Raw genomic sequence first — 27332 nt, 5'->3', positions numbered from 1 at the left:
ATTATGCATAAACCAGTGAAATAAGCCTCCTCCCCCTTAAAAAAAAAATGATCTCTCTGCCGTATTTAAATAAAACTTGAAAGAAACCTGGCGTATCTGGCACTATCTCACAATCTGCACACTGTTAAGCAATCACACTTTCTAAAGATCAGGACATGGCAGAAAACCTCTCCTGGTAATTAATTCACACTTCTCAGTAAGGTGCAACTGAATTAGAATGCCAAAAAATTATTCTGATTAATAGCTTGGCATTTATTTTTAGCCTACCACCTTAACCTTTTATTTCATATTTTGGTTAACCATTCCAAATTACAGTTGTTAAAGGTAGAACAAAACAAACTACTCTTACAAACTGAACTACCTCATCTTGTTTGCTGAAAGCCCACAATTAGCAGACATTCATTAGAGTTCAACACGGCACGCAAATATATGACCAGCTATGCAAACTTCAGAACACTGAGCTAAGTAGGCACAGAGATAAATACAATAACCAAGCATAATTACAGAAGAAAACTATTCTGTGTAATTATATAAAAACTGCCTCATACACTCATGGATATTTACTAACTGTTTTAAGGTTTTATGTTATAAATAAAGTGATCGGTTTTCTCAAGAAATCAGTATACTGTCAACTCTCCTAAGAGTAACGGGACTAAGGATTTCTACAAAATGTTTCATTGGCTCATATCGTCCGAAAGGTCCTTTGCTGGCACCTAGTGGGACTTTTAAAACAAGACAATCTTGAATCTTGCCATTAAGCAGGGGCGTTTGTTGCATTTTTCTTAAAAAATCCGAGCATTTGGCTATGAATGTACTTTTGAAGACAGAAGCCATACATGACGCAGTACTAAACACTACTGCGCTAACATGAAATTACTTAGTGCTGCCGAAGAAGTGCAAACAGAAGAGAACACTAGGCCATTTATACTTTTATAGGTCATACTACCAGATTTTTTTTCTGCTTCATATTTGTTTAACCTTTACTGTATTTTAAGCTAGAAGGCAGTAAAATTAACATTTATGCCTCCTTCCCAAAAGAGCCAAGAATCAAATTCAGAGTACTCTGTTAGCAAGCAACAAATTTGTTTTCTAATTATACTCCAGAGCTTACTTAACCTCCATTACTTGAATTCCATTATTAGAAGGCAGCAGTAAATGAATACTAGGTTGCTGAGAAAAAGCCAACAAATACAATAGATCATTTATTTCATTTGGTTTTATCGACTGGATTTCTTCTACCGTTATGTGTTGGAGGGGGATTGGGATGGAGGAGAAGAGGAAAGGAAAATACCATAAAAAAATTGTTTTGGTCACAGTTTCAAAAAAGTACACATGAACTTCAAGCAATATATTAAAAGATAAAACCACCCTAAGACACGCGAGTGAAGAGCAAAAAAATCATTACTTAATGTTCCTTTTCTCCCCAAACCCAAATTTATCAGTAGCACAGTTTGTAACATGTATGACATACACACAACAAATTGCAACCATTTATGAGATACTTTTTAAATAAAAGAATGCAACCCTTTCTCAGCCAAAGAATGATCTGAAATGTTTTTCCAATTGTACTGAAGAAAACTTCAAGAAAATTATAAGCTGACATAATTTGGTAACTTAGGTTTAAGATTTAAGTGACATTTCTCAACATATCACTCTTCTTTAACTGTGACCATACAGGTATAGCAAATCAACCACAGCTTCCTTTGTCTACATAAAATGGCATTTAATTTGCAAAACTCTACCTTGTTGAATTAGAGTTGACATAAAAGCAAATTAAAAAAAATAGTTTTTAAGAAGCACCCATAACTCTGTTCACATCTTAACACCACTGACTTCTTCAGTACCAACAACAGGTCTTGGCACTTCATTTGAAATACACACAATTGTAACAAGTTATTGTAAGAGAGGATGAGGTAGCAAAAAGTCATCCAGCTCCTTCACTGTCCCATCTCATAAGTGACCTCACTGCCCTTCCTGACCAATAACGTGGTTTTTAAAGACAACCATTACTGAGGACTCACTGAAGTGCTCAAGCCCTTTATTCTACTAATGTTTTGCAACAAGCCAGCAGAAAAATTAGATATAGAGTTCCCATACCAAATCAGAGACCAACAGTCTTTGAGAAGTTTTAAAGCTATTACAGAAAGACTTTAAAATTCCACTTGTTGGTGACATAACAAACGCAGTGGAACTTTGAATTTAAGGCTAACATTGAGGAAAATAAGTTTTGAGCCTGGCTTTCGGTAATATTTCTTAAAAAGAAAAAAAACAGAACAAAAATACAAAAAAGCAGAGAACTCAGGTTTCAATTTAACCTCAAAAGTTTTAAGGAATAAAAGTACTTGGGATAAATTTTTATAAAGAGGAAATTATCTTTTGGGAGGATGGTCTCGCAAGTGTAAGACAGTGCAGTTTTATCACATTTAGAGTTTAAAGTCATCCAACAGGTAGAAGAAATAAAGGCTGATTAACACTGAATCCCACTAAAACAACGAAAGATGAAACAGCTTCTGATCATAGCTGCATATCCTAGTGAAACATTGAAGATTAATTAACGGAAGTGGGGGATTTTGTCAACATTACATAACCACCACAGCTAAGGCAACAATTTGACTTATTTGAAATAGCTCAAGACATTTGGTATGGAAACTTAGTGTTTCCAAGAGCCAGCTGAAGAGAAATATGGAGATGGCCTTTTCCATTCACTGGATGAGGAGACAAAAAAGATGAAAAATATTTGGTTCATTGTAGAATTACATTGTGACGGACAAGGTCATGATGCTTCGATCTCTAAACACAATGGAAACAGCACCATTTCCAAGTTGATGCCAATAAAATGTTTCATTGGTTCCTCTCCCATAAGAAAATGGGTGAAACAATTTATCTACTCTTGATTAGACAAAGAACGCTAAGGAGTTCTCTCGGTGGAATTCACAAAGAAAGCACTGGCTTTCTCCCAACAAAATCAAGAATTTTACTTTCTAACCATGCCTCCTGGATTCCAGGGCGTGGCAGTAATGTTATAATAACTAATAGACAAAGTACTTTGACCTCATGAAGAATAGTGTTTCCCTTTAAAATTGTTTTTTTTTTAAAAAAGAGACATCATATTTTAAAAACTTGGGGCAGATAATACCACCAGCCAAGAGGTAAATGGTTTGGGGGACTGTGTAATGCCTATAACCAATAAACAAGCATCTTCTTTTTTAATTATATTTATTCTAGACAGTTTGTACCTATACTTACATATACTTCCACTCTTCCAAATTTAGCAGAGCAGCACCTCCATAAAATGGATGATTATGGAATAAATGGAGATTATTGAATAGATGGGTTATGGAATAGATGCAGAAAGCAATAGGAAAAAATGATAGGTTTTTCATAGCCAACACACTATTCAAGCCTAGTGAGATCCTTTGTAAGGGCTCACAAAGGAGTGTGTGGAATACAAACTAAACAGTACTCAGTCCCTCCTATTAGTTTCAAACTACTGCAGAAATTCTCTATCACTATTCCAGTGATAAGGAACGTCTGTGAAGCAGCCCTGGGATCTAAGTGTCACAATTGTACTAATACCAGCTTTACTCATTCACAATAAAACATATAGACTGAAAGACAGCTAAGTAAGGCATCTTCACACATAAAATGACAGCATGGTCAGAGGAGGAGTTTTGATTTCACTGAGAAAATAAATGCACAAGCTATCCCTTTTACTTATAACCTGTCATTCAGAGTATCTATCGTATCACAATCCACTGTCCACTTCAGACTTCCAAAGAAAATGCACTTGGTTTCTTTCACGCTACTTCTCCACACCAAAAAAGCTTCTCACACTATGTACCAATATCTACACCGTCAGTACTACTTTTTGGGGAAAAAAAAAACCACTCAGTGCAAACCTTTCAATATCACCAAAGAATCTGGCAATATAATTTCAAAAGCACTGGAGAAGAATGACACGCATATGAGTGAAAGCACATTAGAAATAAAGAATAACGTAACAGCTTCCGAGCATCACAGAGTGTGGTAATGTCAGATAAGTAAACAAACCAGGTCCGCCTTTATCTTCAGGTTTCAATATAGAAGTTGAGCTTGTTTAGTGTGTTTTTTTCCATGCATGTTGAATCCACATAAGTTTACTTTCATTCAAGTCTTTAACACACCGCAATATTAACACAAAAGGACCTACCAAACGGTTTTCATCAAATACTTCAAAAAGGAGTCTGTGTTTCTGAGGATTAACCTAGGAAAAAGAAATACATTAACAGTTAGAATATACACTGAACTCCAGCATTTGCCTTCAGCAAGATACTTGTTTATGCAAGAGGAAAGAAATACATAAGATCTAAATTAAACGGCAAACTTACACCTTGCTGCCATTCTACTATGCAACATATTTCTGTCAGAACAAATGACCAAGACTGGTGCTATCCTAAACTGTTTTTAAATCCACGTTCATGTTTTTAAACCTTTATGAAATAAAAAAAGGTAACATCAAGACTGAAAATTTAACTCTGGTACAAAAAAAATCTTAAATTTACTTTTAAGAAGAGCAGTCTGTGAGTCTTCTTGAACATTAATTATGGACGTATTTCTCATTTTAAGTTTTAGTAGTGAGAAAACATTTTTCGTAGTGTGCTAATATAACATCCAACATAGATAATAAGGTTGTAAAAAAGACTTACTCTAAATAAGAGTTCTTCATTCCACTTTGGGTTTAAGGACTGTATAGGGAGGGCAAAAAAAAAAAGAAGATGACAGCATTGGTTACAGTGACAATTCTATATTAGTGTCATTTTTCATGTTTTACATCTGTTTCATCCCACATAATAATCCACTTCAGAAGAAAGTACAAAACTTTTAACCTTATTATCACAAGCAAAAGTCATACAGGTCTTACGCTGCTTAATACAGGGCAGAACGGAGATCATTTACGCAAGCATTCTTAGATTTTGGCTTATGCCACAGGTGCAGAGAAGGACCCATTCTATAGCCCAAATCAGGTAATATATGACATAGCTGCAATAATAAGCGTTGTCTTCTCCTCATTACACTATCTACATTAAAATATGCTTGCACGTAAGCAATCCTGAAATTATGAACTCTTAGCAAATGCCAAATCTCTCCACAATGTAATCTAGACAAACCCAGACAGGTGCACTAAACACAATATAACCTGTTCAACTAAATACATATTTCAGTTGTGGCTATTTTTAAAAATAAAGATACTTTGAATTCTCATCATAGCTAAATGAAAAATTATCAATGTGAAGGGAAAACGCACGAGCGATCTCATAACACAAATCACAGCCACTATCTGAGAACGATGAATTGGAAGAGTACTTTCCCTCTCATGAATGAAATTTTTCATTTTCAGCTGATTTATCATACATTATTAGAACTAAGACTGACTTTTTCTTGCAGGCATTCTAGCGAAGAGTATCATCATGATTCAGGTGAACTGTGGAATTTGATATTGAAACACAACAAATGTGTTTGTGCTTCAAATACAAAAAAGATAGAAGTTGTACACCAAGAAAGATTCGTATATCATTAAATATCTCAGAAAATCAGAATAATCCAGTACTTCCTTGAATGACGAAGTTTTGAATCAGTACTCACCTTATATTCCTTAGTGTTTCTCCACCTTTCACTAAAATTACCGATGGGCAAATACCAAAATAATGCCATCAACAGAGAAACAGTAGGTCACGGAACATTCCTTTCCTCATGTCCGTTCACTTAAGTGACATTAATTCTCAAATTTCCTGTCATATTAACTTTTCCTCTAGAGTCTGATCAAAAAAAACCAAACAAACCCACCACACCCACAAAGATAAGACAGCTAACCTTTCTAATAGTTTTTGTCTGAACACTGGTAAGGACTCCATCCGCTGGATCATAAACTGTCACTTTCACATAGGGGTCACTGGGAGAGGCAAAAAAAAAAAAAAAAAAGATAAGCATGCTGCTATTTATCCTTTTTTGTAAGCATTATTAGCAGCTGAGTTTTAAAAGGCTTAAATTAACAGAAGCTATTAAACTAGCAGTTAAAATTAATGAACGTCATACACATTTGTACTTACCAGCATTTCCTAGGTAGTTTTAGAGACAAAACCTAAACGTTGTTACTGATTATGACTAAACTAGCCATGCCATTTGTATTGTGTATCACTGCAATTTGATTCTCTCCTCTTTCACAGTTCTTATTGCACGAAAACAGGCTTAAATCCTCTTGCATTTCAACAAGTCACATGAGAAAAGTCAGTTGTGATTGAAAAAGCCTGAAGTATTAAATCTCATTTCTAACAACTTAAAACACAGAATTTGAGGCACTTCCTTGAACGTACAATATTTTTACTAAACGTTCTAGCGATTTCAGAGTTTGAGTATAACTAGAATTTTTCTGTTAATGAAGGTCTCCCAACAGCCTACTGTCTCAGATTTTTTCCTTCCCATGGTACAATGAAGATTTTATGAACATCTACTTCTCATGACAGAGTCAAGGCATTCAATTGCTCAGACTAGTAACAAAAGGTGACCAAGACCATCTGCCATGCAGCAAAAGAGCACACAGTTTTCACATATTTAAGTTGTGATAAGAAAAGCTATTTTTGTGGGGAAAAAAAATTTGAAGAGACTGTCTGGCTTTAGGGAAAATGTGAATACCCCAGGAGATTTTTTTCTAATGCTAAACTGATGTCACAGATAACAATTTTGATAGTGCGAAAATCATAGCATTCCTGTACATATGCCAAAGCAGCAGACAGCAGAACTAGTACTAAACCCATTGGTACTTTTCTAAACCCTCTGTACATGGGCCAGAAGCAAAAATACCTTGTACAAGTTGCATGCTGCCACTTGCCAATGCTACAGCATTCTACAAAGAACTTCAGTTACAAAGTCTGATCTTTCCTGTGGTAAATGTTAAGCCACTTGGATTGTTTCTTCCCTTATGCAGACTGTTAACATTTAAATTTGTACATATTCAGAGCCTGCAGCCTCTGGCATGGGTTTACCACATCTATAGAATAGTTGAAGCTGTTCCTCTGTATACAATTTAAGTTGAAATAGTCTTGTTGCAACCAGTGTTTAGCACTGTGCTCACTCCAAGTCTTTAAAGCACAGATGAGACAGTTCTGGTTATAACTAAACTCACGTATTCTAGCTGCAGTCTACCTGAAGTAAAATAAATATACATATCTATCTTCCATGGCAGAACTATTTTACTATGCAGAGAATTAAACCTTCCCATACATTGTTTTGCCAACACGTAAGATCTGCCCAAGTGACTCTAGGGCAAGGACACAGATAAGTTCATATTCATTGAGTCTCTGATCTTTTTATAAGGTTACCAGCCAAAACAGTTCTGATTGCTTTGGAAAGAGTCACAGCAAGATTTACTAAGATGTAAAAAGCCACAGAAAGAAAAAAAAAAAAAGCAGTTGTCCCTTAATACATTAATAACATATTCTTACCTGGCTCCTAAGAGATCCTTCTTGGCCAGGCCAATTCCAGCTATAACCTTCACCCTGACAATTCGTGTGTTCTCCTGAAATAGAAAATAAAGTATTTGAGACACATTCAGATTTTTTTTTCACATATATTTTTAATTTTTAAAGCTAAAAGCAATTATTGTCATAATTTTGAATTTACACTGAAAACAACAAACTAAGTAATGCAGTTACTTCCACAAAAACAACTCTAAGTTTCAGTAGCAAATTTATTCTACCATACCCCTTCTTAAGTCTTAACACCATTGTGTCCACATATGATGGTGGATACAGAATCCAAAAAACTTGGGGAAGTCAATTCAGTGGGGCTTGGATTTTTTAAGTTAATTTTATTTTGTTTCTTGGCTTTCTAAAGGAGTGGGATTTTGTTTTGAGTCTGGGTGCTTAACCCCACAAAACAGGACTGTTAACCTAGCACACAACTGATCCTGCCAGACTTCCTTCCCAGATCCCAAGTTTTCCTGGCAGCAGCAGTCCCCATTTTCCCCAGTGAGCCTCGCAACACCCTTGTACCAGACAGACTGCAGCAGGCAGGTACTGCAGAGCACACGTGAAGATCTTCTCCTAGGGCAACGGTATGAGCAAGCTGCTAGTGCCACAATGCATACAGCCCTGTAGGTAGCCTTCTACCACTCCCAGCTGCTCCCAGGAAGGAGAACTGGGAGCAGTTCCCATGAGCAGCTGCCATGGTTTTCAGCAGGCAACCCAGACATCTTTTCTACAAAGCAGCAAGGACCTTTGTGAGAACATGCTCTGAACAGCACAGCAATTTTTGGTCCATGATCTGCTAGGATGGCAGGAATGAGGGCCATTTACATCTCACTGGCTGTTGGTTTAACGCTCAGGCAAATGTGTATAGACCAAAGGAACAACTTTTGACCTAATGGTATCATGGCATTCAACAAAGGGTGGAGAACAAATTCTGACTATAAATTTATTTCCTGGGAGCAATAAAAAGGGTGTCACATTTATCAGAACAGATTAATAAAGCAGTAAGTAATTCTGGAAACAGGTAATAATAAAGAAATCCTGCATCTATTTTTATTCTACAGCAGAGAGGCCACGCTCAAAATATTATGATTTCTGAAATGACCTGCCAGAAGTGTATGAGATTTTTTAAAAAAAAAAATCTACTTCAGTTACACAGTATTCAAATTACAGCTCCACGGGATTGACATAAGCGATTGCACTCCTCCTGTTAATTAACATAGCTGTTCAGAGTCTTACATAGCTCATCCGATAAGCTACTGAACTCAAGAGGGAAAAAAAATCCTAACAGCTGTGACCATGTCACATGAAGGAGACAAATGTGTTTCTCTAGAAAGCAAAAAGCTTTGCAGATGAAGAACAGTTTTGTAGGCAGTGGCTAGTCTGATCCAGTCTAGGTGATTAAGGAGTTAAACAGATACCAAGAACAATGGGTGAAGAAGCAGATGTTGTCCCTGAGGCCTTCCTGAATTCCACATATGATTGAAAGCGCTTTCAAAAGGAGACAACTGTAGGAAGCATTCAAAAGTTAGCTTCATCATTGGTCTCATAACAACAGGGCTAGACTCCCTAACAAACACCAGCCAGAGGGGTTCATAAAGCTAAGGAAGAGAACTGCATGTTAATCCTGAGGCAGAGACTATTGTCTAACAAGGTAAATAAAGCTGAAAACAAATCACTAAATAAAAATAAAACTAAAAAAAAAGCAAACAAGTTTCTCCCACACTTAATAGTTAGAAGTGATTGCCAGGTGATGGAGATGAACATCTGCAATAGCCACTCACTGATGAAACAGCCCATCGGCAGAGACAATTGCAGCCAAATCACAAGTCTGTCTTCCACCTTCACCTCAAAGAATATTGTCTTCTACTAGCAAATCCAACAGTTTGGAGAAGAAAGACCCAGCAACCAATCTCACCCAGCACTGACGACTAGTAGTTGTCCTAAGCTTTCAAAATCCTGAGTCATGATCATGCTTTTAAGGCACATAATGTTATCAGTATACTTTATGACAGCAGTTTTATGACAGATTTAAATAAAAAGAAGTATAAAACCAAGTTGGCATCAAATTAAGAAGAGGCATTTATTAATACCTTTATCACAAATATCCTAAAATACCCACCCTTACCTTCTGCTCCCAAACAGTGTCCAATGTACCTTCTATCAGTTACCTGGCTTCAAGGATATACAACATCAGTGAGTTTTGGAGACTACTCAAACTGAAAAATCCCACCAGTGCATTGATGCTCTCACTGCGCACTTCTGCACTCCACTCGGGGCACCACTACCCACTCACTCCAAGGGGACGGTCCTCAGACTCAGCCCCTGGGATCCAACTCACAGAATCCAGCTCAAGAACAGTCTCCTCACAAAAAGACCAAGAACAGATATTGGTGTAGGATACACTGCTCTAAGACAAATACCTTTTCTCGCATCTTCATTTAGCTGCACAAACCAAAAGCTTTTCTCAGTCATTCAAGCATGAGAAAAGTAGAGACAGTTAGATACTTTCGGGCACAGGCACCTCAGAATCAGACTTAACAGGGCATCAGTGTGTTCCACAAAGGGGAGATCACGGAAAAAGGATACATATTTCTCATTTTAAAGTTGTCTTAATCATGGTGTTTGTTTCCTTGTATGATAACACAGATCTGAATTTATGTGAAGGCTATTTTACAAAGAGATGAGTTGTGTTGTACGTGACCTGAGTAAATCAGAAGTCACAAACCTGAGGCTGGCAGACTGAATGGTAATTGAAACACGCCTTGCTGAGAGGGAGAATATTATTTGTTTGGGGTTGGTGCCAAACTAGGACAGCTACAGGATTTCAGTTATCCCAGCAAAGCAACAAAGCAAGCTGACATCTGCTAATGAACTGCCATGTAGAAATATCCTTATAGATTAACAAAAACAGTTATAAAAACCCCCTCTGAATTGTTCATAATAATCTTCCCCATAGCTCTCCTTTTTCACTTCCACTTTTTCCACTAACCATTCTCACCTCCCAAAAACCCACCACGTGTTTTTCCGTGCATTTTTTTAAAAAACTAATAGGTGATACTGAAGGGTCCACTTCTTCCTCTTCCAAGCTATAAAGACTAGAAACTTCAGAATAAAAACCATGCTGATGCACAAGGGTAATATTTAATCACAAGAGATTCAGTTCCCCAGCCTCTGATTACACTACTGAGCAAGGCACATCAGAGGAAATATGATCCAAATGCAGTCAGAAGTGCCTATTCTGCTATGATCCCACACATCCTGAGAGGCAAAGAGACCTGCTGACAGGATACAGGTCTGTGCTGTGACCATATGACCCTTTCTCCTCTCTCACTGATGACAGGCAGAACTGCTAAGGAATTGCTGCTCTGGCTCACAAAAGCTGCCCTAAACACACTGACCTCAGAAAGCAACAAACAGCCAAAGAGTCCCAGGACTGCTGAAGATTATTTCATACAGCTAAATATAAGACGGTGCAAGCTCTGCACGGAGACAAAGCAGCAGATACTTGGTTCTGGTATCCACAGGAAATAGGTTCAAAACCACAATTTCATGGTTTCAAAAAGCAATGTTGACCCTTTTCTTCCTCATTCACCTTGCTCAGGAGATCCTTATTTGCCCCCCTTGTAGCTCCATGTAAAAGAAATGGTGAATCAGTAACTGCTGCCGTAGATCCACAGGTAGCCACAACCCGAAAGCATGTTCATGCTCCAAGATACAAACAGGCTGCAGCCCGTACCTCTTCTATACTGATTGCAAACACTCTCAAGCTTGCCTTCCTACTCTTTTCCACCGCTACGGTGTTTCCAGTGGTTCTGGTGGAACAGGAAGGGATAGGCACCTAAAGCAGTAACTAGAAACACAACAGCTATGTCAAGCAGCACCGCAGCCCGTCTAGGAAACCACTCACTCAGACCAATTTATCTCTGCAAGAGTCTTCTCCTGGCCATAAATGCCTATATACACTTTTGCAGTCATGACGTTAACTTGAAGGGGGTCAGTCTGAATTTATTCCTCCTGTACAGCTGAAGACCAGAGCATTCTCTGCTGCTTTGAACACTACGAGTCTTACACGTTTAATGCCCCAGCACAGCACTCAGCTTCTCCCTAACAGACACGCACTTCCCAGAGACATGCTCATCAAAGGCAGCAGCTCCAGGCTGTACAGAGGTTGTTTGTGTAGATGGAGCAAGGATATTCAGCTTCTTTTGACAACATGTGACCACCAGCCACTAGAGACTGAGAGGGGGAAGGGAAGAGAGTGGCCCACAACACAGCATCACACACAAAAACACAAGCAGATCATTTCACCATTAAAATTGATGAGAATACAAGCACTCACAGTAGTAATCAGGTAAAAACACTGTGGGAAAAGAAGAAATATTTGCTAAACTACAGAATCTGCCAGGGAGTAGCTACAAACAAATGAAGCCCAAATGACACCGAGTGTTTATATCAGTTAATCTGCTTATAATAAATTCAGGGCTAAATTATTTGTAGGAGTTATAATATTTTAAAAGCTGGGCAGGTGGTAAAGATGCCACATATTAGAAAAACTGGACTGTCTGAACATTCTTGGTCTGATCAAGTCAGACAACACATCCTTTGCAGAGTTAAATCAACAAGTTAGTTATCTTTATAAAACCTGGAAGTTCATAATATTATTCTGGTTTTGATTGTATTAGCATATTTTAAAGTACATGTTCAAGTACATATCAAAATAGCTGGGTCTGCTAACATATGCCATCTTCCCAGTCTCTAACACCAGGTAACAAAAACATGAAACAGAAGGTTTCTGAGCCAATATGTGGACAATAAATAAATTAAAGCTCTAAAGGCAAAAAGGCAATGCCTGTCAGCCTGTGATATCTTGAACTGATTGTTAACACAGAAATCCTTTTTAGGTATGCCTACTAAAATAGTCCTAAAATCCATTTTCTACACAGCAAAGAAAGAGTCAAACTAATAAAGGGGCACTTCTGGAAGCATCTAGTGTTTAATTTCCACAAAGCCACTACAAATCTATCTAGATTCAATTAATACATATTAAGGTTAGAATTTCTTAAATTATTTTTTGCAGGCAAGAAAACAGCATTTGGAAAGAAATTTCAAGCTTTTAAGGCATTTAAAACTTTACACTTGACAACTTTATCAAAATAGAATGGGCTTGCCCGGGCTACAAGTGTTTATAGTTAATAACTATAAAGGGCAAGTATTAACACCGTCCATTCACACCCCCATATTTCACATCGAAGGAAAATAATGTTAGTGACAATTGTGACAGTAACTGCTACTTTAGTGGTGGATGACTGAGACAAGGCAGAAGATGGAAGGAAAGGCATATGCAGAAAGAAAGGATAAGAAAAGGCACAAATAAAGAAACGGTGACATGATGATAACTCTAGTAGAAAACACTAAACAATCAGAGAAAGCTCATCAAGTGTGATCCTCATGGGAGTCCCCGAAGGTAGACTCCAGTTTGTGAGTGTGTGCATGTGTGTGTGCACACGGGTGTCTATCTGTGGGCAGAGCACGTTGCTAGTTCCACAGATGGGAATTGATAAAATATGTCCTATGCAAACCAAAACGAATAAGATTAACAAGATTACAACAAAGAGTTGTAACTTGTCACCTTAGAAGTTTTAGCTGCTGCCTATACTTGAGTCAAGGGCAAAGAAAAAAGCTCAAAATGTTTCATTTTGTGCATTGAAACGCTATAATGTTACACAGCAACACACCTCTACCTTTCACAGTCATTAATGCCTGCAACATCTAATAATTCACCTGTGAGTGCATCACATTAGCTGTTCTCCTTTGCTTGAAGCAGTGAGACAAAACACGTACCATGTAATTATCTAATTCAGTGCTATTAAAAGTCTCTCTGATATTAATGTAGGCCCTTCAAGTTCAAACATTTTTACAGGAGTTTTCAGCAAGTTGCCATCCATTCCTGAGGTTGAGCAATGATTCCTGAAACATCTCAGTAGGTGACTGGAGTGAGACTCAGATAAACAACTACCATACAAGAAAAAGCATGTTGACATGCACCAGATAAATATAAAATTCAGATACATTAAAATAATTGTATAGAAACAGAAGAGAAAGTTTTTCCAATTAGGAGAAGGGTTCCTCACAGTCCATATATAATTAGTATCAAGAAACTATTTTTATTGGCTTTCCTATTTTGATCTTTGGATCAAGTTTAGGTTTTGCTTTCGCAATATACTTCTACAGGAGTCACACAGGATGTAAGAAAACATCAAAACCAGGATAGTTAGTCTAACGTAAAATATAAAATGGTAGTATCTGCTGGACTCCTAGATGACTTTGAGTAAGCTAATATAAAAATGTCTTAATAGTCTAATGGAGAGCACACTTTGTAGTAAACAACTGCTTCAGGCAATAACATCCTGTTATTCTTTTGTTCCAGCTAGATAGGTCAAGAATCAACTACCACTAAGTAAAGCCAAGAAAAGAGCAAAGGCTATTACAACGATAAAACAGTACAGCAGTGTCAACTTTTTAAGATTCTGGTAATATCACGAATTACATATTAAGGCTTTCTTAAGCTTCACACCATGTCTGCATACAGTGTACAGATAAAAAAAAGAACATATCTGGGTATGTGCAGATAAGGCAAGCTTAAATAAACATACCAATATTTAAGTTCAAAACTGAAACCAATAAACAGCCCGGGCCCAGTGACCAAGCATAAAAAAGGGATGTTCAACAGGCTGGAATGTGTTCCACATCCCATGTAGAGCGTTCTCTGCCATTACATGTACTAAGGTCCAGAAAGTCAGTAGTGGAGAAGGAGGACAAAAAGATTACCAACTATTATAAAGTGTTCTGTAGCGCACAGACTGCTGAATCATTAAGGAACAGCTATTAACAGCAAGAAGAGTTTGTACTCTTGCACGGGTAAAAGCATGCTAAAGCCAAGACCCCACTGAAGAATAAGAACTAGCTCAACGGATACACACCATGAACATATCCTTTCTTTTATAGCATGCTTCTCAAACCTATGAGACATCTTACTCAAGGTGCCCAGCTTTACCCTACTATCAGGTTGTATTTCAAACACAAATAGTTGATTCAAGGAAGGTCTGTTCCTAAATATTTTTAGTATTAGACAGGTGAAGACTGCGCATATCTTATGGACTGCTTAAGGGAAACCATTCTGTGCTAACCTCAGTGTAGGTAGTGGAAGAGCCTTTCAGACTCCGGAAGGTTTCTTTGAGATGAAAAGACTGCTTGTCACTCCAGTAAATGCCAGTAAAATACGACATCATCATATAAAAGGCTCTGAAGCCCAAAAGCGATGCCGAAAGATTATTCACAGCTAAAGTACTACATATGCCAGTTGAATAGACAGTTTCTTACATCTGCCACTTTTAGCAGATGACACTGCTGTGTTTCTGTAACTTTAAAAAGCTATATTTCAGCAACTATCCTAGTCTGTATCTCACATCCAAGAGCACTAATTTCATATTGCATTAAAAGTTTGTTTATTTGTTGTTTTGGTTGTTTGTCTTTTTTTAACTTAAGATCATTATTGACCATAAAAGTTATGTTTGAGTATTGCACAATAAAACCATAAAAACAATAAAAGCACTTCCTTCCCCTTCTATGGTGACCAACAGAGATGAACCATTTTTCTTTTAAGAAATTCTCTCAAAGCAAGCAAAACCAGTTTTAGATTCAGGAAGATTCCTATAACACAACTACATTAATCAATCTTGTAAACATAATGAAAGTCATTAACTTCCACTTATCAATTACAGACCAGCCTTATTAATTCACTAAAAGAACTTCAACATTACTTGTACCACACGAGCATTTTGTGACCATAAACAAGGAAGTCTCATCCTTAAAGAGACTCCGGCTGTTGCTACAGATCATATTTAACACCTCTGCTTGATTGCAAATTAAGAAAAAGATTCAAGAAAACAAGAGTCCACTACTGTAATTATCAATGTGTCAATAGATTTTTACTTTATAAAAAAAGCAAAACACCCCAAACCAAAATAAAAACAACCACCAAACCACTGTTCAGCATTTGTAAACCAACATCCACAATAGCCACAGCACACTGTTTATTAGTCTAGTGTGAAAGATAATCTTTAAAAAACAAACCAAACCCAGATACATAAGATCAGCTTCTGGAAACCAGCAGATCTACACAAATTACATTGCTGTTCAAAATTAAACCTAACACAAAACCAAAAATCCTCTAAAACCCCAAAACCAGTTAGCATCACCTTTTCCACAAGTGTCTGAACTTGCAATAGTGAAGTCCTTCACAACCTAGAACGAATTCAGAGCCCTTCTGAAGCACAGCAGCACACACCTATGGATTTTTTTCTATTTTAGTACCCGATATAAAAGCAGAGTACAGAGGTGCTGGGGAGGCCATACGGTTTGAACAGAAACTGAAGCTCTGGGCTGTCTCAAGATCAGGTACAAACAAGCCAAATACAATCTGTTCTCATCAGAAGCAATCCAGATGAAGAGTAGTCCGTGCCAGTCTCTGAAGTGCCTGAAAAGTTTCTGACCATCAGCATCATCTCCAGAACACTGCAATATGAGAAGGGTTGTGGGGTGAGCTGTGTAGAAGTAGAGAAGACAAACTGTGTATCCAAGACATTCAGTCTTCACCAGCAGCAAGCTAAATAACCACAAACAACCCACCCCAGAAGTATATTCTAAAGCAACATAAAAGTATACGTAAAGCTTTCCAGAAAGAAATATCATATCCCTGTGAGAAATCTTATGTGACCTGCAGCGAGCAAGAACAGTTGCTCTACACACGGCAGCTCTCAAGTGACTGAGACACCCAAAGTGGCCAACAAGTGCAAGTGGGAAGTGTAACTTGGCCTGTGAAAAGTTCCCATTACTAGTTTGATTCCCCAAACAGCTCAAACAACAGATCAAGAAAGCTAGCTAACTTACGTTATTCAAGGCCAGGTTGGATGGGCCTTGGGCAGCCTGATCCAGTGGGAGAGGTCCCTGCCCATGGCAGGGGGGTTGGAACTGGATGATCTTTAAGGTCCCTTCCAACCTGAACTGTTCTATGATTCTATGATTTAGGCTGTAAAACAAGAGCTAAGCAAAATACGCAAGTCTCTAATTCAGGCTGGGAGTGCAACAACTCTGACATATAGAAATTTTAAAATTAAACTGGCTATGAAATACATGTATATAGACAAGCAGCATAATTTAATAAAATGTCATTTATTAAAATGAATTTATTAATTTTTTTATTAAATTGCCCTACAGAGCAAGCAGGTATTGTAAGAGAACAAAGGAATAAATACATCGTCATTCTAGACAGTTCTTTAACAATTACATTTTTAACCGAGCAAACCTCTGGCTACAGAAGGAATTACATTTTTTCAAAGAAATAACAGAGCACTAGCTGGGTTATCAACAATTCTTTCAGTTATTGAAAGCTCATTCCACAATTGCCATTAGAAAATGCTGTATTTAGTACTGCAGTCAATTGTCTCCAAAACACAGTAACTGGGAGTGAATAGCTTAGTGACTGAAAACACTTGAACAAAGTGTTTAACAAACAGAAATCCAAGTCTCAGCAACCTGAAAGGTTTATATTAGAAAGTCCATCAGCCAAAGCCCCTGTAGCTATGGACACCTCGCCTCAACAAGCACATTTAAGAGCACCAGCAGAGCTACCGCTGCTGAGATAAAGAAAAGCAGTTGTGTCAGTCTGCAGACATATCCTGAGTATGCAACAGGTATCGTTACCCACTTCATAAATCAAGACAAAATCGGCACCAGCCTAAGGCAGAGAGCACTACCAGAGAAAGTGTAACTTAAGATCTTTCCTCCCTCATTAATAAAAGTTACTGAGTGTGTACAAAAGTAGTTTTAAAAAAAATTATTAGAATTCTTTATTTCTCTACATTGAGATCAGCTGTAGCAAGGTGTATAATCTGGGCATATGCCTCTTTTCTGTATACTACCCTGCAATGTAAAATAATTCACAATAAAAAAAGGAATTCAGGAAGGTGATGAGCATTCAGTTTTAGTCTAATGTTGTTCCTAGCTTATATTCATTTCAGCCTGCCATTGCATACTCGCTCTTTAGAACTTTTGATGACAGGCTCATAAACCATTTCTTTTTAAGAGACAGACACCTTGCACAAAATTGGTATTGCTTACAAACCACTATTCTGTATTTTCTCCCGTCTTCATTTTTCAACACATGACCCCACACCACATTTTTCCACACACTGCTAAGACTCTGCTCTGAATACAGAATTATTAGTTTTCCCTACTGACTTTTCTAGTGCTCATCATTTCAAGAGTCACACGAAGTCCTACGGATGACAGAAAGATACTATATCCATTTTACTGAAGAAAAACTAAACCAGAGAAATTAAGGACAACTACATCTGATAGATTCAGGAACTGAAATTCAGATGCCTAAATACAGCATATACAGTAACCCACCGTACACACAATAACCTCAGCTACAGCTTCCTTTCCATCCTAGATTCTTTATCGTTTTGTTTGCGTCAGCAACATCGTATTAGCAAGCCTTTATTAAGGCAGAGTGACTAACACACCATTAAACAAGAAATCTGGAATAAATGCATAACTTGAGGGGTAAAGAGGAGGAAAAATCCACACTCCAATACAGCATTTAACTGCCTCAATAATTAAACCAACTTCTTCTCACCTTCCTTCATTATTTTATTTACTATATAACCTTAAGCAACACCTGCAACAAGTAAAGAGGTTTTGCAGATAACACCGCTTTCTTTTACCAGATTACTTTGATTCACATTCCAAGCAAATCCATCTTGCAGAATGGGCCACAGAGCAGCCCTGGGGTAGCAGCAGTATGCAGACAAAACTATAAAAAGCCTGCAAAACAAGGGCGGGGGAGGCTTTTACAGAAAAATCCCTGATCCTACATTCAGTATAATTTGGGTTTCTGACTTGGGTTTTTGTTGTGATTCTGTGTATGCAATCTTCCAGATTCAAACTCCGGGAAGACAAAAAAAGACAACCTAGAGAGGCAGAACTCTAATTTTCATTCTAGTACCCTAGGCAAAAGCAGCTGGCAGCAGTTCTCCTATAACACTAGGATCATTCCTTTTGCAATTTCTTTACGTGTGAATCAATAAGCACCAACTCAATATCAAAGTCTCTGATCATAAACAAGCTGCACTTTTTACACCTGTAACTTGAAAATGTTTGGTTAAGCTTTTGAATTACAGAAAAAGATTGATCTGATAGACTTGTTACGTACTTAAACTTTTGTCCCCTTTCCCTAGCTGTTCCAAAGGAACATGTTCATGTTCAAAAGGACTGGAGAGAAGATCAGCACTGTTTAATTTTTACCAGATTTCAAAATTTTCCCCATTGCAAGGGAGGCCAAGAACCAACTAAACCGACCACAGATTAAAGTTAAAATAGAGAGCCTAAGGCATGGAATGTTTTAGCCCAACTAGACAGACTCAAAATCTACTAGCAACTCAAAATACAATCCTGTAAGGGTAAACGCAATGCAATCCATGCAGCATGCTACACTAATTCTCCGTTAGAACTCCCATGCGACTGAAATATTAAAATGAATTTTCAAAAAATTCATTTGCGAGCTTTATAGTAACTTCTCCAGAAGTAAAGCAGAACCTGGGAAAGAGCCATGCTAACAGACTAGGAATAATATTTCATAGTTATAATAAAAGGAATTCCTGCCAAGGGCGCAACAAGCGTGCATTAACAGAGTCATCATCACTGCCTGGACACAAAAAGAGCCGATCAAAGACAGCCTTTATACAACGTCCTGTCGGCTCAAACACAACACTACTGACATCTCACACAGGTCACCAAACAGCTTTCAGATGGGTACAGCTTTTAGTCTTCCTGTACCTGCAATTAAAAGAGAAGTTTCTCTTGGATAAAGTTAACTCTTCCACCAATCTCCTGCCCTCCCTGTCGAAGGCACGGGGCCGGAGCTGCAGCCTCGGGGGCTGAAGCCGGGAGTTCATCCCAAAAACCAGCAGCAGGCAGGCAGGGTTTCCCACTCCGGCACCATCGCCCGAACCTCCGACTCCCTCCGCTCCCGTCCGAAGCCTCGCAGCGAGACAGCGCCCGCGGCAAAGCCTCACACAAAGACACTTCTCCGGAGAACAAGAAAATCCCAGCATCGCCCCCTCCAGCCTCGCCACGACGAGGCTGAACAACGCCTGCGGGTTCCTCTCTCCGCAGGAGGAGGCTCGCTCGGCTCCCGGCGGGGGGAGAAGAACCAGGGGGTCCCGGGGGGTGGGGTGGGGAAGAACCGGAGGGTCCCGTGGGGGGGAGAACCGGGGCGGCCCACCTGAGGAGCCTCGGGCAGGGGAGATCCCGGGGTGCAGGGAGAGCCGGGGCGGGGGGACACCGCGGGGGTCCCGGGCAGGACAAGCACAGGAGCGGGGGCGCGGCACGGGATGGAATGGGGGGAAGTACGGGTGGGGGAGGGGAGGCGCCCCCCTCATCCTCGCCCCCCGCCTCGCTCTGCCCCCCCGTGCTCCAGGCGCTCGCCAGGCCGCGCTCACCTCACCGCCCGGCAGCCCCAGCACGTCCCCGGCCGCCGCCATGACCGAGCGGCGCGCGCTGCTCGCAGCCCCGCCGCCGCGTTTGGGCCGCCCCGCCTCCCACCCCGCGCGGGCGCGCGCCCCCCTCGCGCCTCCTCTGATTGGCTCGGATCCCGCGCCACGCCCACACCCGGAAGCGTATCTGCCTTCTGATTGGCTGCCGCTCCGCGCCCCGCCCGGAGACACGCGCTGGGCGGGGCGGGGCCACCTGGGTCCTAAAGCCCTCGGCAGGGGGCGTCGGGCGGGATGGCGCCGGGCCCGGGGAGTCCTCGGCTGAGCGTGGGCTGCTTAGAATCGTCCTCCTCAACATTTTCCCTGTGGTTTCCATCGACGCAAGAAGTGTCCACTATTACAAAAAGTGGATTATTTTGATTTAAGCTGAAGTGAAGCTCCATCCCAGCAGTTGAGGTCTTACGAAGTTAGGCAGAACGTCCCTCACTGCACATTTTCTTTCTCTGAGAGCATGTTTTCCTCTTAGTTTCCTCCCCAGACACTGTTCCACCTGAGGAACCTGCACATATCTAAGTCTAAGGGACCTGATGAGATGCATCCCAGAGTCCCGAGGGGATTGGCCGATGTGGTTGCTAAGCCACTCTCCATGATATTGAAAAGTCATGGCAGTCAGGAGAAGTCCCTGGTGACTGGAAGAAGGGTAACGTTGTGCCCATTGTTAAAAAGGGTAGAAAAGATGACCCTGAGAACCACCAACCTGTCAGCCTCACCTCTGTGCCTGAGAAGATCGTGGAACAGATCGTCCTAGAAGCTGTGCTAAAGCACATGGAGGACAGGGGGGTGATTAATAGCAGCCAGCATGGCTTCACCGGGGCAAGGCCTGTCTGACTGACTTAGTGGCTTTCTATAATGGGGTAACCACAGCAGTGGACACGGGAAAACCAACAGATATGATCTATCTGGACTTCTGTAAAGCCTTGGACATGGTCTCCCACAACATCCTTCTCTCTAAATTGGAAAGACATGGATTTGATGGGTGGACAGTTTCGTGGATTAGAAACTGGTTAGACGGTTGTATTCAAAGAGTAATGGTCAATGGCTCAAAGTCCAGATGGAGATCCATGACAAGTGGTGTCTCTCGGGGGTCCGTACTGGGACCAGTGCTGTTTAATATCTCCCTCAATGATATTGACAGCGAGATCGAGGGTACCCTCAGCAAGTTTGCAGATGACACCCAGATGAGTGGTGTAGTTGCCACAGTGGAAGGACAGGATGTCATCCAGAGGGCCCTGGACAGGCTGGAGAAGTGGGGCTGTGAGAACCTCGTGAGGTTCAACAAGGGCAAGGGCAAGGTCCTACACCTGGGTTGGGGCAATCCCTGATTTCAGTACATGATGGGGGATGATGTGATTGAGAGCAGCCCTGAGGAGAAGGACTTGGGGTGCTGGTGGATGAGAAGCTCAACATGAGCCGGCACTGTGTGCTCGCAGCCCAGAAGGCCAAGCGTGTCCTGGGCTGCATTCAAAGCAGCGTGGCCAGCAGGGAGGGAGGGGATTCTCTGTTCCACTTTTGTGAGACCTCATCTGGAGTATTGTGTCCGGTTCTGGAATCCTCAACATAAGAAGGAGATGGAGCTGTTGGAATGGGTCCAGAGGAGGCTACAAAGATGGTCAGAGGGCTGGAGCACCTCCCATATGAGGACAGAGAGAGTTGGGGTTGTTCAGCCTGGAGAAGAGAAGGCTCTGAGGAGACCTTAGAGCGACCTTCCAGTACCTGAAGGGGCTACAGGAGAGCTGGAGAGGGGCTGTTCACAAAGGCTTGTGGGGATAGGATGAGGGGCAATGGGGATAAAATGGAGAGGGGCAGATTTATACTGGACATAAGGAGGAAATTCTTCACCATGAGGGTGGTGAGGCCGTGGCCCAGGTTGCCCAGGGAAGCTGTGGCTGCCCCATCCCTGGAGGTGTTCCAGGCCAGGTTGGATGGGCCTTGGGCAGCCTGAGCCAGTGGGAGGTGTAGCTGCCCATGGCAGGGGTGGAACTGGATGATCTTTAAGGTCCCTTCCAACCTAAACTATTCTACGATTCTATGATTCTATATCTTGAAATGCAAGGTCAGGCAGAGCTGGAGCCAAAGCTCCAAATTAGCAAGAGTTTTGACTGTTGCAAAAACTCATACCATTAAAACTGGAGCTTGCAAAGTAATAGAACATGCATAAGATTTCTGGGAAAATTTATACACCTGCATTTAAGTGGGAAATCTGCTCTGTCCCCAGCTCTTGTCTCGCTGAACACAATTGATGGAAATCGCTCCCTCCTGTTGCCCAGGCCTGATAAAGGGTGCTTGCATTCTAAAACTCCAGAATGAGTCTTAGAGAGTTTTGTTTGCTGGCATTTTCAGTATCAGCATCGTCAGGGGCTTTTCCACATCTCTGAGGGCCAGGCGCAAGCTGTGGGAGCTCTTGCCCAAACCCTTCTCGTCCAAGGAACCTTCTGGAATTGCAAAAATGAGAGGAAAAGGCAATCCTTATCAATGTGCAGATAGAACCTTGCCCGTCAGGACGAGACAGCACTGCTTTCCAGGGCGCTGAGAGAAGGAAGGAAGTCCCCGCAGCACAAGGAGCTGACCTGACATCGCACCCACACAGGGAGGATGCCAGAGCAGAGGAAAAATAAACTGCAAAAGCCCTGTCTGAAGCCAAAGCGATGACGTTGTAAAGCCTTTCCATTTTCTCAAAAGAAAAACCTGGCGCCCATTCAGACTTAATATGAGTTAAGTAACGGAATGAGTAAAAGTAGAAGAAAGTTCAGTGAGTAAGGGAGCATGGCAACACTGCTGCTGAGCGCCTGAGGTCATCCCAAAGATGATGACCTCATCCCAAAAGGTCATCCCAAAGCACCATTCAGGGGTGCTTCCCAGCACCCATGCTCCCATTGGAAGGACCTGGTTCCACAACAGTTTTGTAAATGGCTTGGATTCCTACAGCCTTCAAGAGCTGCCTGTGAATCACGCGGGAGTCCCTCCCTGCCCACCAGGCTTCCCAGCCAGCAGAGGACAGCAGCAAGGGCTCTGCTACAGGTACTGTAAAAAAGTAAAGTGGCTTAGTCTGAGCTTTGTAGCCGTAAGCTACAGATTGCAAATGCAGAGAACTTACCTTTGTCTTAGGATGAACACGTGGAAAATCATATGTGTTGCTACAAGGAGCAAATGCAGCAGCACCTGTATTGGCAGGGAACCAGGGCCTCTCGTCGTCTGTCAGCGCATCCAGCTTGGCCCCTCACAACCTGAGTGATATACTTCTCTCATCATTCGACAAAAAACTCTGCGCTTTTCAAAACACAGACACAGAATCAGGTCTTTGGTCTATGCCCCAAGTAGAGCAGGAAACAGCCGGGTAACTAACACCTCGGTACTCTCACACACTTGGCCTCCCCTCCCAGGAGCTAGCAGGACGCTTGCGGGAAAGGCACTCCTAACAGCAACACTGGGGTTTGTGTCTCCCAAAATAAATGCAGGATATTACATATGAAAAATCGAATGTCTGAGACACAAAATGGCATTCGGCCAAGTGTCTTCATAGTCATGATTGTCTGTGAATATTAACATGTAGGTTTACATGGGGAGACAATGTCCTTTATTAGACAAACTGATAAGCTTTGGGAAAAAGTCCCAGATAATCTTTTGGGTAATTCAAAAGATGCAACTCCCTCCTGTTTCTGGATTAAGCCTCTGGACACCCAGTGTTTCTCTGTTTCCCTTCACTCAGCATTGCCTACAACACTGTCCCAGCATGACTTTAGAGGCTTGTCCACCTGTAAGTGGGAAGGTTCCTGGGTTACAGCCAAGCGAAGAAAATCTGCCTAAGTTATAGCAGGCACGATTTCCAGATCTGGTGACTTTGTGAAGCACTTGTTTCTGGGATTGAACCTAATATTGATTAGCAAATTATTCTTACAGCTTGCTAGAAAAATCATGTGGGTTTGTGGCTGTTGAGCATGAATACCTTTTTTTTTCAGTGCTGCCTCTTACACTCTGCCGGAGTATACAAACCATGTCAGACAGAAAGCATCAGACTCCCAAAAGCTGGTGGTTTTTTTTGTCAAAATTGTATTATTTAATCTAATGAAAGATACTGGTTTATTTCTTCCTATAAACCTCCTACCACAACATTACTGTCACTTGCCTGAAATCTGTTCCTCTGTTTTTCTGCAGTCACAGTCTCGGCTTTTCTGTACACTAGAAGGCTCTGAGATGAAGCACTTTCAAGCATCCTGAAGACCTGTTTAACAAAGGTTTTGTTTGTGAATATTTTATTAGCACGTTGGTTGTTGGGCTTTTTTTATAAGACGTCAAAACTCAAACATTAAATTCAGAGTAATGTGTCATTTCAATAACTTTAAATTTTTAGTTAATGCCCTTTTGAAAGTTACAACAGGGCATTGGCATATTCAGTTTATTATATTACATTTTTTAAGTAGCAGAGTGGCACGCAGACACAGGTGAGATCTCACTGATCCATTTTAGGTGTGGAAAAAACGCTGATTGTCCAGAACAGGAGTTACGATACAGTCAAATCGCAAATTCATAAATAGGTGACCTGCTATCAACAAGGATGGTGTTTCTGGGTTTGTTACCCAGAGGCATCGATATGCTATGATAAGGTCTATGTGCACTTTCAGTGGGATCGATAGTTATGTTTGATATTCCAGCCAGACATATAGCAGTTCACTCAAAATAGAAGAATTTGAAATAGAAGTATTTTTTACTTAAAAACAGGGGGAAATAAACCACGATCCATTTGTTAACAAATATTTGGGTCTTATGTAAGATATATACGTCCAGCATTTAATATTTTATGGTCTTCTGCAATTACAGCCTGATATTGGAAGAGAGCTCTTCCTTTTTCTGCAAATAATTGATTTTCATTTGCAGAGAATAACCTGCATTTAAATGATCTGAGTGCAATGGAACACTTTAACTGTATAACAAGACCATTAAAAACATATTAATATTTTATCTCATTACTCCATCCCAACTGAGAGCTCTCATCTGTTAAAAAAGAAGTTTGACTTCTCTTGCCATCTAAATTAACTTTCAGTGCCAAGAAAGATGAAAAAAACTACAAACTTTAAAAATATTTTCCATCTCTCAGATGATGGGGTTCAGCCTGACAGACCCAGTTTGCAGCCTGAATTTTATATACTTTCACAATATATCGTTTACGTCTTTCTTCATCATAAATGCTTTTATAAGCTGAAGAGAATCCATACACTCTAATATTGAACTGATTTGAAAAAAACAAAGCAGTGTTGATCCTTAAAGGAGGAAATAATGTGGGAAATGGAGATATGTTTCAGAATTTCAAAGGGTTTTCATAACAGAACAATCTTTACCTTAAGAACATATATTAACTATAGTCATTGCTAAGTTACAATGACTATAGTCATTGTTAGGACTTCAAAAAGTTAGGACTTCAAGTGACATCGAGATATGTTTTATTAAATACAGGATATGCCTTTGCTACAGATTATTTTAAATCAAGTTGGATAAATTAACTCCTCTGTTCTTCCTTTAAACTGAAAGAATGGAAAGTCATTTTAACTGCATTTAAACAAAAAATCTGGATACAAATGACGCATACAGGTTTTTCTCTTATTGTCTTTTGTTCTACTGAGTCACACAATAGAAAGATGTTATGATGAACCACTCACAGTATCACAGGGGCAGATAAACGGAAAACTAAATTCAAGAGGGAATTAATAGGAAAAAAATATATTGCTAGTGAGTCAGGTCTATGACTAAGAGAAGTAAACACCTATTGATAGCCCAGTTATCTCGATTCCTCTACCGGAGCAATGACTCACTAATAAAACTAATGCCAGGGGTGTAGTTAGGGGCCCAAGCCTCAACACTCTTCTTGGCTCTACCGTTACGTGCAAATCAGGGTAAGGAGATCCAAAAACTGATACAAAGATGAAAGCTTAAATTTTGTAAGCAAGTACTTCAGTCTGGTAAAAGTCACCCCAGCATGACTGTTGTCTCTGCCTTGCATTGCAGCTAGACTGCCGTTAACACTCAGGTTTCACCAGCCCCATACTGCTCCTTTTTCATTCTCAGTTCTCCAAAATCACTGGTTCTGTCTTCAACTTTTCTTCTAACCCTTAAAAGTGACATATCTCCTGCTTGGACACGTGTTGCTTTCTGTGTTGCCAAGCTTCTGCCTTCAGCTGTCTCAAATCTGGCAACCCTATTTGTCCTTGCAGGCTGGCAGCAAGGTGTGACTGTCACCCAAGGACAGACCAGATGTGAAACAGAAATTCTCCACTCAAGTAGCCTAATTTCAGAGCATCCTGCAGACAAAATTCAACACTTGTCTTGAAGCGTGGGTCTGTGTTCCCGAGGCACTAACACCTGCCTTGGGCCAGCTCCTTCCTTCCCCTCAGCAGAGATCCCTGTTGCTCAGGAAAGCTGCTGAGATCTCCAGCTCTGACAGGGAGAGGCTATGAGAAGGGAAAGAGGTAGGAAATGTTCCTAATTTCTGTGACTCATATAACAGTTTACAAGCAGTTTCTTTGGTAATCTCTCTGGCTTGATGAACAAACCTTCATAGTAAGAAGAGCAACTTCGGTGGAGGTGGAAAGTCACACTAATTTTCTGCATATGCATTTGAATGAAGTGGTAAACAGTTGTCTGAATCACCACCACTCATATGTCATCTTTCTCTCCTTATTTCCAGCTTGAGGGGGAGGAGAGCTGCCAGAACAGAAATCCGGAGGTGCTGAGCTCCAGTAAAGTGCTGTCACGCTGTTCCCAGCTTAATTCACCAGAAGTGATCCCATGGTTAACATAGTCATTGTAAATGTCTCTGCTGACAGCTCAACCCATCGCACTGTTATGGAAGTAAGATCTTTGTGAGGATCACGTATTTGGGCTTTTCTTCTTTATATATTGTGAGGTTATCATTCTCCAGATGTGTATGAAGTCGTACATGCTATTTGCTCTTTGCCAGTGCCTAAACATTGCTAAGACCAGAGCAAACTACTGTTCTGACCGGGCACATGACTGAGCAGCACTCCCATCTTTACTCCTGTCTCACTGTCATACAAGGTGCTCCTTCGCATAGTGTTTCTCCCTTATTCCACTGGGAAAATGGGAATAGTAAGTAATTACTGGTTTAAGTTTGTTTTAATTACTTCTAAGATTGTTCTAGCTTTCAATTCTTTTTGAGTATGCAGATTTTCTATATGTTATTGAATATCATTGGCCCACTGAT

The 27332-nt window shown here is 40.5% G+C and overlaps 1 protein-coding gene across 1 annotated transcript in view; it reads right to left on the bottom strand.

The window, feature by feature from the left end:
* The window catches only part of NEDD4 (NEDD4 E3 ubiquitin protein ligase), a 60526-nt gene extending 40361 nt beyond the window's left edge, over positions 1-20165 (bottom strand). Inside the window, exons 1-5 of the mRNA XM_054077442.1 lie at positions 20069-20165; positions 7479-7552; positions 5851-5929; positions 4686-4724; positions 4190-4243 (exon numbers count right to left, since the gene is read on the bottom strand). Of these exons, the coding sequence (XP_053933417.1) occupies positions 4190-4243; positions 4686-4724; positions 5851-5929; positions 7479-7552; positions 20069-20110 (288 nt within the window). The 5' untranslated portion in view covers positions 20111-20165. The remainder of the gene's footprint in view (positions 1-4189; positions 4244-4685; positions 4725-5850; positions 5930-7478; positions 7553-20068) is intronic.
* Positions 20166-27332: the final 7167 nt, after the last annotated feature.

The sequence above is a fragment of the Cuculus canorus genome, chromosome 12 (genome assembly GCF_017976375.1).
Source record: "Cuculus canorus isolate bCucCan1 chromosome 12, bCucCan1.pri, whole genome shotgun sequence".
NCBI lineage: Eukaryota > Metazoa > Chordata > Aves > Cuculiformes > Cuculidae > Cuculus > Cuculus canorus.
The sequence above is the reverse complement of the archived record's forward strand: the minus strand, read 5'-3'. Positions and strand labels throughout refer to the sequence as shown.